Below are 15,224 nucleotides of genomic sequence, written 5' to 3' on the forward strand. Positions count from 1 at the left end.
TAGGCCCGCTAATAACATTAAAACGAGCCATAAAGGAGTCCTCTCCTCAAGGTCGCGTCCAGAGAGATACGCTCTAGAGCCAAGCGACAATGTACGGGGACTATATAGGAACAGGAAGCGCTCTTCGTGCACGCCATTCAGTGGCGGCCCTTGTTGTCTCTGGCTCTTCCTCGTTTTGCTACGCGGTGCACTTTGCCGGCCCTGATCTTTTGTCACTGCGCCGGAAGGTACCGGCGGAGGAGAGAGCACTTGGAAAGTCTGTCACTAGAACGGTTCGAGGGGAAAAAAAATAATTTGATGAAGGACAGCGGGACAACATTAGGAACGCGGTCTCTATTTCACCGTTGGAAATCAGTATTCCTCTGCATTTCTTGGAATATTTAGAACAAGTTTAAGTAATTATAATGCAATTAAATGAAAAGGTGCAAGCGAGCTGGACAAGAATGATGAAAATAATCCCTGGAGAAGGGAAACAAGAGGGACAAAGGACAAACACAAATCACCAGTCACCTAGCTGTGTTTGGAGATTTGTGATTGTCCTTTGTCCCTCTTGTTCCCCTTCTTCAGAGATTATTTTCATCAAGTTTAAATACACTAAAAATAAATTTACAGTTTTTTTTTTTTTTTCGCCGCAAAAATTAGCTACGCGACGCCGACCACTCAGTCCCCGCCAAAATGTAGCGCTACCCTATCGGCCCGGACCAAATGCCAAAGATTCAGAAGTAACCGTTATTACCTAATGCAGAGATAAACCCGCCGATGAGTTTTCCCTCCAACGGAGACGCTTGTCTATTATAATGCGTGCTAAGCGACGGCGACGATGATTATAGACAGATTGAGAAACCGACCTTGCCCATAATTGCCGCCAACAGCAAGAGCGGTTCCACCGCGACAACGTGAGTGCCATGTTTAAAGATCCCGCGAGCGAGCATTCGAGTTATAATTTCTCTGTTAGCAACAGTTCATTGCTGATTTTTGTGTGTGTGTGTTCTTTTACTGCCGTCACGCACGATACCTGATTCCCTGGCAGCGAGGCTTAACGACTATTATTCAGATTATTAAAGTGGGCCGCCTCGGCTCGACTACTTTTTGACTCGTTAACTCGGGCCACGTCCGCCACCGAGGCTATTGCGGCGAATGTTACGGTGCCTGCAACCCGTCTCTGACTGGCGTGTTTGCTATTCCGTCCCACGCATCGAAAAGTGGCCCCCAAATTGGCCCAACAAATGACGTCACAAAAGCCAGAGTCACGAGGTCGGATGTCGCGATCCTGGCGGTTGGTATTTGCATGTTTACCCGAACTTGTTAGGCATTTTTATTTTTATTATCGACTATTTCAACCTCCAACTTCAAGGGTTGGGGTAGTGTCCAAAGGAGATACTGTTAAACCCTTCATATTCGGGAGCTCTTAATTTTTGCAAAATTCACGAATTGAAAAATTCGCACAATTTAAGCGCACGCGAAAATTTTGGTCCTTAGTTTCAATGCAGGCGTCCGGAATTCGCCAAATTTAATGGCCGCGATTATGTCCTTGTGACCGACTCGCAAAAATCAAGGTTTTTTTTTTTTTTTTTTTTTTTTTTTTTTTGCAGTGGTCGAAAACAGCACCGGAACCGATGCGATTGTGGCGACACGACACGTATTTTGATGTGAATATTTTTCACTCGCTCGCTTTATTTCATCTTCGAATTATCCCGCCCAACATAGTAGAGTTAATCTAAAGACACGAGGCTAATCTTAGAACTGTAAAACGCGAACGCGTTCCTTTCGCACCGATAGAACAATTGTAACGGAGAACTCGTTCCAAGGTTAAGAAGGAACGAGCTTTCGTTACTGTTTCGGAGGCACGTGTAACAACGCCGCTTCCATGACGTTATCGGGCAGACATTCTTCAGGGGCCTCTCTTTTAGACGCCGTAAACGCCTCAGTCGGAGACGCGTTCCAGGCATCGCATAGCCTCCTCTATACTCGCAAAGCCTGGCAGTTCGACGACGGAGCCATAGAGTGCCCGGTCGCAGATTTGGAGCGCGAGGATCTGGGAGCACAGAGCATCAAAGAGCCATTTCTCGGGGAACCTGGACGTCAGCGCACAGCTTTTGCAGCGGCGAGGACCCGAAACACACTTGTTCGCTCGGGAGAAGTGCGTTTCCGCGTCTCGCCGCAGCGGGGCGCCAGTCACGTGGCTCTCCTCTCATCCGTTGTCTACCGCTCCACCTTTTCCATTTCGGCGGCCGCTTCTCGTGGCGATCTGCCAGTATTTGTGAATATGGCGTGCCGCAGCGTGTGTGTTGCTAAGGTTGGTTCGTGTATACGCTTGCGTTTCAGGATGACCGACCGCCATAGAGTGTAACCGCTGACGACGACAGAACGACCTGGAGCCATCAACCGGGTTAGCCCCGGATCCACCTCAAATCTGCACATACTACTTAATTTTTCTGCGCGTCCTTCTTTTCACCATTGGCTCGAAAGAATTCTGACAACGTTAGAAGGCCACCATTTCTCGTAGAGAGTGCGTATAGATTTGGTATCGCAAATACTGCGAAACCTTCGGGGTTTCGTAGATCGAAAGTGCTTTAGGGGCCGCCTATAATAGATGGCGCCAGTGTGCCTGTGACAGACGTGTGGCGCCATCTAGGGTGTTATGGTAAATTCTACTCTAAATTTCGGTTTCGATTTTTGCTTTTCTTTTCTTTTTTTTTTTCCGCGAGAGGGCAACATTTTTTAATGTGACTGAAGTTTCAGGATTGTGAGCGATCACGTCTATAGCATGGCGTCCTCGTCGCGCACCTGGCGCTCCTCAAACAGTTGGCAGAGCGCTCCACTGAAAATGGAGAGGTCCCTGGTTCGATACCAGGATCAGGCGTTTTTTTTTTCCAGTCGCGCACCAGTCGCCTACGTGTGCTTCGAGATTTGAGTTTGTCCTTCGTCCTCTTGTTCCCCTTCTCCGGCCCGGTCCCGACTTCGGTATAACGCTACGGAGTTGCACGAAACGCTCTTGTCGGGGCTTCGGGGAGTAGTACAGTCACCACGGGGGCTAACTTTTAGTTATCTGCAGAACGTGAAGGTTTGCACGGAGGCTTTTCAAATTTACAGGATTTTGTTTCTAGAAAAGTGAAACACAAAATGTATATTTTGGATTTTTTTTTACTCGTAATACCTTGCATGGCATATTGAATTCAAATAGAAACTTCTGCGTTGGTTACACAAAAATTGACTTTTTTATATATATAATGAAAATGTTTAATATGTTGTCTGATATTTACATTTCTGGAAGATAATTTATACGGTTGCATTTTGGTATTCTTTGGTATACACCAAATCACGAAATTGGCGGCTCAACATTTTTTTAAAGATTATTTTATAACAATATTTTTTTTCTGTAGTAAGAAAATAGTTCCCTATTTCGTTTTATTGACTCGATTTATAGTCTGTCGCAACATAAGTACTGTAAAATGGGCTATACAAAAAACAAAACCAAAAAGGTACGGAATACATTTGACACTAATCGCAATTACAAAGGAGGCAACGCCACCCAGCGGAAACGATGTGAAAAAGAGAAGGAGAAACTGCCACCTATCCAACTGTGCAGCGAAAACTGCACATTCGGATAGGAAGCACCGTTGGAGTTGCGAATAGTGCCTAAACACTTCTCGTCTACCTATAATCGAAAAAAAAAAATAATAATAAAAACGACCACCTGGGAAGTCTTAACGAGCGGAAACGAGCGCCGCCGCTGTGCAAGACAAACACTCCCTAATCACCCACGATTGTCCGGAGGCTATACGAGACTAAGCAGCTCCACTCACGTTTTGCGTAAAGGAAGCGTGACCGCATCGGCGCGACCTCGCCTTTCCCCGTGCGCCAATGTCACTTTATTAATTAATCACGAACGTCCCCGGGAAACGCGGCGCGCCCGTAATTGCGCCCAGACTGTCGGAAAGAAGCTGGATCGAAACTCGACGCCGGTTCGGGATTCGTTTAAGAGACGGAACAAACCCTTTCCGCTGCGCGACACAGAGGCAATTTACGGGACGTTTTTCGGATAATGAAGGGGGGGGGGGGGGGGGGGGGGGGGGGAACGGGTTCGAAACAAGACGTAGTCGATGTGGAGCGAAAATTCGTCTGCTTTTTGCGCAGGGGTTAATAAGGTGACGTCAGAAGGACGCGGGCTCTGATTGGCTCGATTGGAAGGACGGTGGGCAGACCTCGTGGCAGCTAGCATTGGGGTCTGCACACTATCCCTCAGCAGCAGCCAATCAGAGCTTAGCGTTCTGACGTCGCCGCAACCCTTGGGCGAGAAGCAGACGAACTTGAGTTCCGCATGGAGTCACTCAGAGCTCATGAAGAGCAGGGACGCCGATAAGGACGCCGAAGGACCAATCACGACGCCAGGGGCGTGAACGTAATAAGGCACGCCCCCCGCGTTTCTGAAACTGCATAGACAACAGTGTTACCATTAATTGTAACTTCTGTACTCGTAAGTATAAATGTATATAAATATACATATATATTGTAGCGCAGAAGAAGACAACCAAGTAAGAACGCGACGAAAGAGCTCGCGGAGATTGGGTTGCAAGCGAAGCTGACGGACGATCCGTCCTGTAATTATACAGTTTTGAAAGCGGACAACCGCTTCAATATATACGATCAGAATTTTACAACCATCTATTTCACTTCTCGTTAAGGGCCAACCTGCACAATCGTCTTCTGCCAGGCAGAAAACCGGTTCCCCGCTTCCTTCTCTCCCATTCCCTCTCATACTCTTCCCTCCTCTCCCTACACGAGGAGGGTCTCCTTTAAAAGGCGTCGGCCTTTAAAAGAAAGGGGGAGGGAAAAAAAACTTAATTTTGCAAGTTTAATTTTCGGATTTACTCAAACCTCCCCCCCCCCTCCCCCCCCTCCCCCCCCCCCCCCCCCCCCCCCAAAAAAAAAAAAAATGAAGACGTATTTGAAAGAAAGAAAATGACAAATCTCTATTCGAACATAATATTTAGTGCATGGTGAAAGCCCATATTAAAGAAGGACGCGTAAAAGAAAACGAAAATATACGAATCGTAAGAGCTGCACGTACACCCGACAGATGGAGCCAGTGTAGTGTCTCGTCGTAAGAGCGATTGCAACAACGCATTCGTTATGAAGCCTCGTGATCTCTTAGTTATGATAGCTCACGACGAGAGAAGGGAGAACACGCTGGCGCCACCTATCGGGTTCTGACGTCAACGCCACCCCTCGAACACTTTGAACTTGCGTGCATTTATTTTATTTTTGGCGCACATCTTTTCGCCAAGGGCTTGAAAAACTTTTGACAATCTCATGGACGGCCGTTTCTCATAAATAGAACGTACATTTTACCTCGCAAATATAGTCAACAGAAGTTTCAGGGTTACCTCACAGATGGCACCAGCGTGTCAGTGTGTTCTCTTTCTCTCATCACAAGAGAGCACAAGGCTGCACGACGCACTCAGTTGCAACAATTACAATTACAATGCATAACTTTTTTTCTCCTCTCTTGCACTATATCAGCTAAAAGCGAGAGATGTTGGAGGAACTTCCCCAGAACTCTAAACCTGTCACCGACTATCAAAGATCGCTGTGGCTAGGTTTCTTGTAACGCGCGTGAGGATGTTAATAAGTCGATGCCGAAAACAACCGAGCAGTTAACGATGTCATCATTATACCGGGAAAGAAAGAGAGGAGGGTGGGACGAATTCCATATCTCGACTTATGATCTCAAGGGCGTCTGGTGAGGCTTCGGCGAGACCGTGCAAAACAAAAGGGGGAAGTCATGGTCGCGACGCTTTAAAAACCGGGTTTCAAGGCAAAGGACGAATTAAGCTATAAGGTACGTGCGTGACGGACCTCCAGAGGAGACATATAAGAAGAACGAAAGAGCAGGTTCGCACAATGATTAAGTGCGGGTTGTCGCATTACAAAACACAATCACGGACGTCCTGCGAAGACGGGGAGGCGAGAAAGTGAGCGCCTCGATTAATAAAAATCCCCTAATTGCAGGCTTCAAATTTCGCGTGTACCGTATTATGATAATGACTGCGATACAGAGGCGGATACCAGCAAAGTCGAGACTGAATAAAACGAGTTTCTATTTAACCGCGTTATTTTTATTGAGGATCGAATCACGCTTGCTCCTCTCTTCTCACAGCCTCGATTAACCGTTCTTTTAATCGAACACTATCCCAGAATGACGAAGTGCTTAAAGAAGAGAAAAGTGCAGCGCAGCACGCTGTAAAGCAAATCAATTATTGCCACGGACAGCTCAAGCAACACAATCTTATGATCGCGCCGCAGGCAACGATGTTGCGGCAAAAGCGGATACTAACGCCGGGAACGAATCAAAACCGTGAACACCCACTGCGTATTTTAAAGTTGCTCTGGGCTCAAGTACGTCTGGATTGGATATTCAGAATCACGTGATCATAAGAAATCCGTCACGTCGGTTCCAAGGCTCGATTTCGGCACCGACTAGGGTAACGGAGGAAATGCTCATCGATCAACCTACAAATTCCCTTGGCTCGGAGTTTTGCACCTACAGCCAATAGCGAGATAATTACCGGATGACGCAATAAGTGACGTCACGACTTGGCTATGCGAAGAACCGGCCAACGTTTATCTCGACTAACGTGAGCTTCTGGTGCGTCACTTAGAAGGTGAGAACGGTATAGGGGGAGTTTCAGCTGTTCCGTCTTTAGAGCGAGTTTTCTACCTTCGATAGTGCTTCGGCGTCTCTTGAGCCTCGAACGCGCACGCGCAGCCAAAGCACGGAGGAAGGCAACGAGCGCGTGCTGGAGGCCCGACGTTCGAGAGAGACACCCTGTTAATTCCCTCCTGACAGTGACTAGAGCGGGTATCCAGTGGACGCCATATTTGAGGACGATGTTTAGGGCGCATGCTCAGAACGAGTTCACATTATTAGGCTGTTAAGAGCGGCAATCTTGATGATGCGAAAGGCACGTTGCAGAACTGTGGAAGCTCGCCGTCAGCACGCGTTCAGTAGCCGCGCACGCAGAAATGGACGATTGCAAGCAAGGCCAAAGCCGTGTATAGAGAGAGTTCGGTCAAAGGGAGGAACGAGCAGAGCCAGGGCGTGCAACAGACGCAGATAGAGGACTTGGCATGCTCTCTTGACCAACCGGAAGCCGAAAAGAATCCCTAGCAGTGGTAGCGAGGTAGTATAATAAAAGCATAGGGGCTCAATGTAGTAACCCTTGATGGTTGAAAATATGGTGCACGTGATGGTCATGCAAAAAGAGGTAAGAAACGAATGTGCCTCTCGAACTCTGTTCTGCTCGTACAGAGTGCGACCACTCGGACGGCAAATTCCCGGCCCTCGCGCCTGGCGTACGGATTATATCGATGGTTCCGCTAGTCGCGCTCTTCCACCGCGATTTTGGACGACCGTGACTGAAACATCACGTCCACCATATTTTTAATCACCGAGAGTTACTCCGACGCACTTATTAATTTCGTTTCTCGCGACCACCGCCAGGGCAGTATTTCCGGCTTCCGGTTGGCCACATTCGAATTTGTGAAGACGCCCTGGAACACGCCAAGCCTGCTCTCGGCCAATGGCGCCTCCTTATTTGCCAATGAACGGCCAAAGTCTCTCTATATACGTCTCTGAGCAAAGCCACTAGCCGCCGCCATGCCTCTGCTCGTGCGCAAGCCCGTGCAATTTCAAGCTCGCCAAAGCTACGTTCACGCGCAAGCTGCACGTGCTTGCACTCGTGGTAACCAGTCGCGGGCGCCACACTTACAGTTCTCTATAATAGAGTGATGTTAGCAGCCAGTTTGACTACGCCGCAGCTGCCGCCATGTGTCGATGGCAACTTTAGTATTTCTGCACGTGCGACAACCTCGCCGCTTCCCTACGCGTGCAGCGCACGACCCAGACCGAGCCGTCTCTTGCGGTGTCATGTGTAATAAAGGTACGGCGGCGTCACGGCACGCGCCGAACGCTCGCGTTCGAGGAGAGCAGTGGAGACAAAGGCAGCCATTGGTTTAGGTGTACCCACTAATCCTTCCAATCAGAGCTCGCCGTTCTGACGTTCCCCCGCGCTCTCCTCTCCTCCTCTCTCCCTCAGTTTCTCGGCGCACTGCTCGGTTTCAAGTTACGCACATGTTTGAAATCACGAAGGTGTGCGGAAGACAAATATAGTGGCAGGAGACAGTTCATGTTGCCAACATCTTCCCGTACCATTACTTTTTTTATCTTCCTTCTTATTTTTGTTTTTAATCTTGAGGTGTTCAAATTCTCAAAAGGGGGAGAAGCTCATTATTTTCTCGTAAAACCAAATCGCTCACGTAACGGCGACGTGGTGGGGAGACTAATACGACTTGCGCTTCACGTACGAGGAAGTGTCCGGCGACACGCGACGTGAATGAAAGGAGCTGACGAAAGTATACAAATAAGAGTCGTCAGCGGCTTCCATTTTGCGTACCTGTTGCAAGGCTGACTTCCGGAGTGTGCCAAAGTAAAAAGTGCAGCAAAATAACGGCGTCTGCGTTCAAAAGCCTCGCGTGTTATGGACATCCGAATTACAACGACGCAGCCATTTCACCGCCGTCCTCCGACTCAGTTATGACTGCGCAATCAATTTGAGGAAAGGAACAACAGTAATGCTCGCATCATTAGTTGGCGGCTCATTCCGACCCCTTAATGGCAGCCTTCAAAGTTGCTAGACGGACGACCAATGTTCATCATATACAAACCAAGAAATAAAAACATCGCTCTTTTTTTTTTTGTTTTGTACGGTTTTCATCGTTTGGTTGTGCCTCCCACAGATGGCGTTAGTGTACGAGAAAATAGTTCCGGTTGTGTCAAACGAAAAATCTCGTGTCGACAACGTACTATTTTATCGAAGCACTTTTTTTGCCATGTTTATTAGCGTTGTGTTATTTAAATTAGAACTGCTTTATACACCAGGTTCTAGATTGCTCCGAAGCGCCAGAAACTAACGGAACGACAACCCCCGACGTTCCAGTAGTTTGCGTAAAGGGTCTCGGCGCCACACTCGGTTAAACTATCTTAACTTCATTCATCCCTTCGAAAAACGTATTTCGCACCCCTCACACTATATATGTGTATCTGCCGTTTTGATGGCTCGTAAAGGGAGAGCTCTCTCCGAGACCGCACGAGCTCGTGCAATTCTATCGCGACGAAAAATTCCTCGACGTGAAAACCTTCGCTCTAATAGAAGCGATAGCGAAGAAAAACAACTTTCGCAATTCACGAAAAAAGATGCCTCGCCTCAGAAAAGTGCAGCATAACTTCTCAATGGCAGTATTGGGTCGTACCGAACTGTATGTGTACCTTTATTAACATTGTAAGAGTATAACTGCTTTAGTAACAGCATTTCTCTTCGTCGGTGAACGATGTCAAACTTCGCTCTATTTCAGGCCCAGACCCGTGTTCCAACAGAAGGTGTGTATAAACACGAGCGACGAATATAAGCAAAACAACAAACGAAAGGAATGTAGAGTCTGTTCAAGGTTCATTAGCGTACCGGCGACGCTTAGAGTTGCTAATATGCCAGTCCTGTCACATATATAAGAAAATGGCCCTGTCCAGCATCTTTACAAGCGGTTCAAAACAAGCATTCGAAACGAAAAAAAAATGTTGTCTACGAAAAGTGTTTCTTTATTATTTGCTATGCCGGCAGCTTTTATCGTGCACCTGTTTTCTGGCTTCTCTCTATTTTCAAATATTTCGAGCGTGCGGGTGATGTTTTAGCGCAGAACAAGCATCGTCGCACATATGCCCGAGGAGAGTGAAAAAAAAAATCATTAAGTACTTATTTACTGCGACAATGCTCATATGATGCTGTTTTTGCACTGTGTTTAAAGGCATATGAATTTGACAAAAAACAAACAAAAAACACTGTCACTGAGCAATATTTTAATTTGCATGATTGAAAAATGTTCCACACTATTTGGTACGTTATAATTATTCGCGATATTTGGTCTTATATTCAAGCGCAGAGACCAAATCCGCCCGCTTTTCCCCGTAGAAATGCCTTACTGGAAGCTAATATTTCGACTGGTTGCTGCCTGCTTCAATTTGCAACAGCACACTAGCGCCAGTTGAACCTCTAGCGTACATTATAATAATTCTATGCGAGGAACGGGTAGCTCGCGGCCGTTGCCGTAGCTGGATGAATAGATAACTATACGGCCGTACGCTCTGAATTGGGTAACGACTTGCGCCACCTATCGAGAAGGAGATGAAAAGCACGCGATTGCGGCAGCCGGGAATGGAGTCGTTTTACGGTATAGTATACTTTTCTCTCACTTCTTGGCGACGATACGCGTGCGTCTGCGCGACCTGAAAGGAAACGGGCGAGATCTGAAGGAGGCCCCCTTTGAACTCACTTGGAAGTGGAGGATGATGGTCCAGATGAGCCCCAGCGTGAGCTTGGGGTTGCCGTCCACGATGTCCTCGGCACGAATGTTGACCAGCTTGATCTGGACCATGAGAAGGAAGGAAGCAACAACGATTAGTGTCCACAGGTTCCCGGTGCGGTCAAGAGAAAGTTTAATGGATCTTGATCATTCGGCTAAAGTTCCCGGAGAACAGAACGCGCGGTGTGTTTTGAGCTGCGATAGGAGTTTAGTTACGAACTTTTTTTGTTTTTCTTCTGAGCCTTGGGAGTGAAGATAAATTCCACTGAATTAAGTGTAAGAACGGGTTGCCCGCTAAATTTAGCGGCGAATCTGATTTGGTGTGTACAGCAATTTAATGTTCGCATCCAGGAGTCCATGCAGTCACCTTGAAGCTGTCACCCCGACGGGTCCATGCAGTCACCCTGAAGCAGTCACCTCGACGGTACCATGAGAAAGAACCCTTTGGCAACATTAAGTGTTCGCGTTCATTCAAGCCTGGCAATCAACGATTCTATCCTCCAATATACGTTCACCCGCCGGAATATCAAAAGGTCTCGAGTACGGCATGCAAACAGAATGTACAACGGGATTTTTAAGCGTGTGTCATGTTTGTCGATGATCGGAGGAAAGAAGGAAGCAAACAAACAAAACTGCGTTTTTTTTTTCGTTTTTTTTTTATTTTTTTTTTCTTTTTTTGAGGGAAAGAAGGGGGATATTTTTTTCAATGTTTTTACGTAGCAGCAGACCAGAAACGCAGCGTTGTTTCCTTCCTCCTTTCCACTCAATTTCCTCCCTCTGTTCCCTCATCTCGACGTCTAAAGTACCACAGCATCGTCGTACCACGGCGTGTGCCCCACCAGAAGGTACCCAGACCCTTAGAATGGCTCCGGACTTCAATGTCAGGAAGGACACTGACGTCAATTTCCTGCATACTAGAAGAAAGATAAAAAAAAAAGAACTAACAAAAGAACGTGCAACCCCGGTTATCACGAGCCCGCAGCCTAAGGGTATCATTATCAGATCGCGGCTGCTCTCACTGATCGACTCGATGTCCCTAAACAGAGGCGGAACACAATCCAACGCGAGTCGAGACAATCCAGAATACAAAGGGCGCCACTCATTAGGAAGACTCGTGCCACGCTCCAGAAGTACGTGTAGGGTATACACATACGCACGCACCCGGAAGACAGATACACACGCTACGATTGTTGACACAATGTGAAAACAAAAAGCTAGCGCAGACAATGCAAACAAATAAAAAAAAAAAAGTTCTTCAAGGACGATCCCCATTCAACCTTCTCTCTTACTTCCCCGTCCCTCGGTTTTAATGTTTAATCATGACGAAACTCTCAAGGTCGAGTAAAGAAACGAAAGCAGCCGATCGACGACGAAGGATTGGCGGTGCAGCCATTATAGACACGACAACGGAAAAGTTTCTTTTCGGGTGCGGCTGATCTTTAGAAACAATAATGCAATTTAAAAGATTAAAAAAAAAAAAAAACTGCGTTTTCTTTTGCTTTCTTTTTAATGCTGTTTGCACTGGGGCAGTGATAAAGGGTAAGTCATATCGTGCCTGACGTCCCAGCGTGTATTTAATTTCAGACACGTAACGATATATTAAGAAATATGAGCCCCAACGTTTTCGGGCTCTTATTTCTAGTCATTAGCGATTATTTAATTTTTCTTCCTATATGGTTTTGTTGGTTCTGAGTGATTTCATTAATTATGGATTGATTTGTGTCTTTCCTTCGATTGATTTCGTTAAGAATTGATTACTTTATCTTTTTTCTCCCGCAATTCTACTGTTGTTTTTAATTGTTTTTGTTTTTTTCTACCGAGATGTTTGCCATCCTCTTTAAGTAATGACCTTATATCGAAGGGACCTTTAAGGTATTTCAATAAATAAATATCGGGGTTTCATCATCCAGTGAGCTTACACTGTACACTCCATGCAACCTGGAACGTTTACTTTCCCTCAAAGCCCTTGGGAGAGCCAATAGACCAGTGTCCGCTCTGTTCCATGGGCAACGCCATCTTTGTTTGACGCTGACGCCATGACACAATAGGGGGGCTGCGCTTTTTGTAAGACTCCGTTTTTTTAGAGGCCTTCGCACACATCGTGGCGCAAGGACGTCCAAAATGCATAGAACAACATCAATGCCAAAAAAACCGTAAAAAAAAAAATCACCTTGTTTTATGCGCAGCCCTTTTTTTTCTTTTTTTTTCACAAGAGTCTGCGTTCGAGATTCTTATTTTCCATTTTTATCACTGGTGGCTAGGATTTCGAACACTGGTCTATACAAAGCGTGACGTTGCATCACGTTCAGTGCCACAGCACAAACTGTGTGTTTTAGGACTAGACATGCTTCCATCCTCGTGATTCACCTAGCACGCCCCGTAGATCCCAAGCATTGGTCCTCCTAAGTGGTTTGTGGGAAAGTAAACGTTCCAGCTTTCATAGATTGTACAGTCTAAAAAAAGCCCGTGCGTCCACTTTCCCGCAAAACACTCGGAGAGCCAATCACCGCAACTTACAAAGGCAGCTCAGCGAGTGACGATGCCAAAACATATGTTTTTTAGAGCAAACAACGCAGACTGAGTTGTGACATTAAGCAATGCAAGCGTGACGTTTTGCATTGCTTAACTCCATTACTCAGACTGCGTTTTTTGGTCTAAACATGTGTTTCGGCATCGTCATTATCGTAGCTGCCTCCGTAAGTTGCGGTGATTGCCTCCCCAAGTGTTGTGCGGGAAAGTAGACGCACGGGCTTTTTTTAGAGTGCAGACGCTCCAGATTTGTTAGTGAGTAGATGTAATTTACTCTATATAACAGATCCCCAGAAAACATTGACCGAGCGGAACTTTCCTTTCTACAAGTATAAACCACATAAACTCTGCAATCATCTTTTCTTTTCTTCTTTCTTTTGAAGGGGAAGAGGATTATATGTGCCCGTATTTGGCTGACGCAACATTCCTGCGAAAAACTCAATTAAACAAAAAGGTATTTCATTAGCGCCCGCCCAGCCCTTCCTTTTGTATTAAAATGAAAGAAAAAAATTTAAATACCATTACGTGCGTTGCGTAAAAAAAAAAAAAAAAAAAAAAAAAAAACATAGCCCAAACAGATTATAGAGCACGTCCTCTCTGTTGTTTCGTTCGCACGTGTCACGCATTTTATTGCTTCTCGCCACTCCAGGTTGGCTCGTGGAGATTTCACTTTCAACGAGCCCCTAGATCTTTCCTCCGCCTCATCCCCGGTATCTTTCCTCAGCCCTCGAAAAGGATTCACTATTCATGAGACTCATTAGTGATTCGTCGTATACGCTTGGGCGGCCGCGCGAAGTGGCCTAAACGCTGCCGTTACGCAAGCGGTGGCTAAAGTGGCGCACTTCTGTTCTCCCTCTTGCGCATGCGCGTGCCTCGACGTGAAAGCGCCACGCCCGACGGCGTCCAACCTTTGGAACTAGCCACGCCTCGGCCGTGAATTAAGAGACATACTAGAGAGTTTAGAGAACCTTTTTTTGCACATCCGATAGGTACGAGGAACCCTCCGGTATGAACTGCGCATGCGCGAGTCTTCTGCTGTAGCGCATGCGCAGTTCGTACCGTATCGCATATGCAAAAACGGTTCCCTAAAACTCTCGACTAACAGACAGGCTTGTACGATGCTCATTACAAGTAATCAAATCACTTGTAATTGATTACATTTTGAAGTAATTTTGTAATCATTTGATTACATTTATGAGGAAGTCCCAGATGTACGCGGCGGCGCTGCGGTCGTTTACAGACTGGAGAATCCGACCGACTCCGAGCGTTCCGAATGCCTTCGCCGAGCAGCTTTGCCTGGCGGTTTGGCCGTTTCGCGGTATGGCGGCGCGAAGTGGCTCCCGTTCTGAACTGATTTTTGTGTTTGCTGTCATTTGTGGCCAATGAAGTGTCACGCCGAATTAGTGTTTAATCGCGCAGCAAATACAATGAGAGCCGCTCTGGCTGCCCGCTGCATACAGCCTATCGAGAAGATGCTTTAGTGGCGCCCTCTCGTGAGAGCTCGCTGTGCTCACTACCCCTCCTCTAGTTCACGGCCACTCAGGCAACCAAGGACGTCATGAAGGAGGTTATTTTTTGCTTGTCTTTGTAATTTTAATTCGCCTATAAGTTTTAAAATGAAGCGAAATTCGACAAACGAAAATTTTCATTAAGTTACTACGTTCAGTGCGCTCAGGTTCGGCGCAAATTAAAAATTAGTAAAAAAGTCATTGCAGGTCCCCTTTAATGTCACAACTCAGACTGCGTGTTTTGGTCTAAACATATGTTTCGGCATCGTAAGTTGCCTCCGTAAGTTGCGGTGATTAGCTTTCCGAGTGTTTTGCTGGAAAGTAGACGCACGGGCTTTTTTTACAGTGATATATATACAGGTAGAGAGTTTGGTCATTCATTGGGAAGTATAGAAGACAAATGAAGAGGCGCCAATGGACGAAAGCGGGCTTGGCGTGTTCCAGGACGTGTTCACAAATTACCCTGGCGGCGGTCGCGAGAAACGAACTTAATAAATGCGCCGGAGTAACTCTCGGTGACTGAAAATATAGTGCACGTGATGTTTCAGTCACGGTCCCCCAAAATCATGGTGGAAGAGTGCGACTAGCGGAACGATCCACGTAATCCGTACGCCAGGCGCCGAGGGCCGGGAATCTGCCGTCCGAGTGGTCACACTCTGTCCCAGTAAAACAGAGTTTGAGCGGCGCATTCGTTTCTTACTTCTTTCTGCATGATCATGATCGAAACATCACGTGCACCTTATTTTCAACCATGAAGTGCTACTACATTTA

At 46.6% G+C, this 15,224-nt stretch overlaps 1 protein-coding gene across 1 annotated transcript in view; it reads right to left on the reverse strand.

Moving 5' to 3' along the window:
• Window positions 1-15,224, reverse strand: part of LOC8031391 — a 245,941-nt gene that overhangs the window by 194,875 nt on the left and 35,842 nt on the right. Inside the window, exon 5 of the mRNA XM_029981965.4 lies at window positions 10,387-10,479. Within this exon, the coding sequence (XP_029837825.3) occupies window positions 10,387-10,479 (93 nt within the window). The remainder of the gene's footprint in view (window positions 1-10,386; window positions 10,480-15,224) is intronic.

This window comes from Ixodes scapularis, unplaced genomic scaffold (genome assembly GCF_016920785.2).
Source record: "Ixodes scapularis isolate PalLabHiFi unplaced genomic scaffold, ASM1692078v2 PGA_scaffold8__174_contigs__length_109621045, whole genome shotgun sequence".
Classification (NCBI taxonomy): Eukaryota; Metazoa; Arthropoda; class Arachnida; order Ixodida; family Ixodidae; genus Ixodes; species Ixodes scapularis.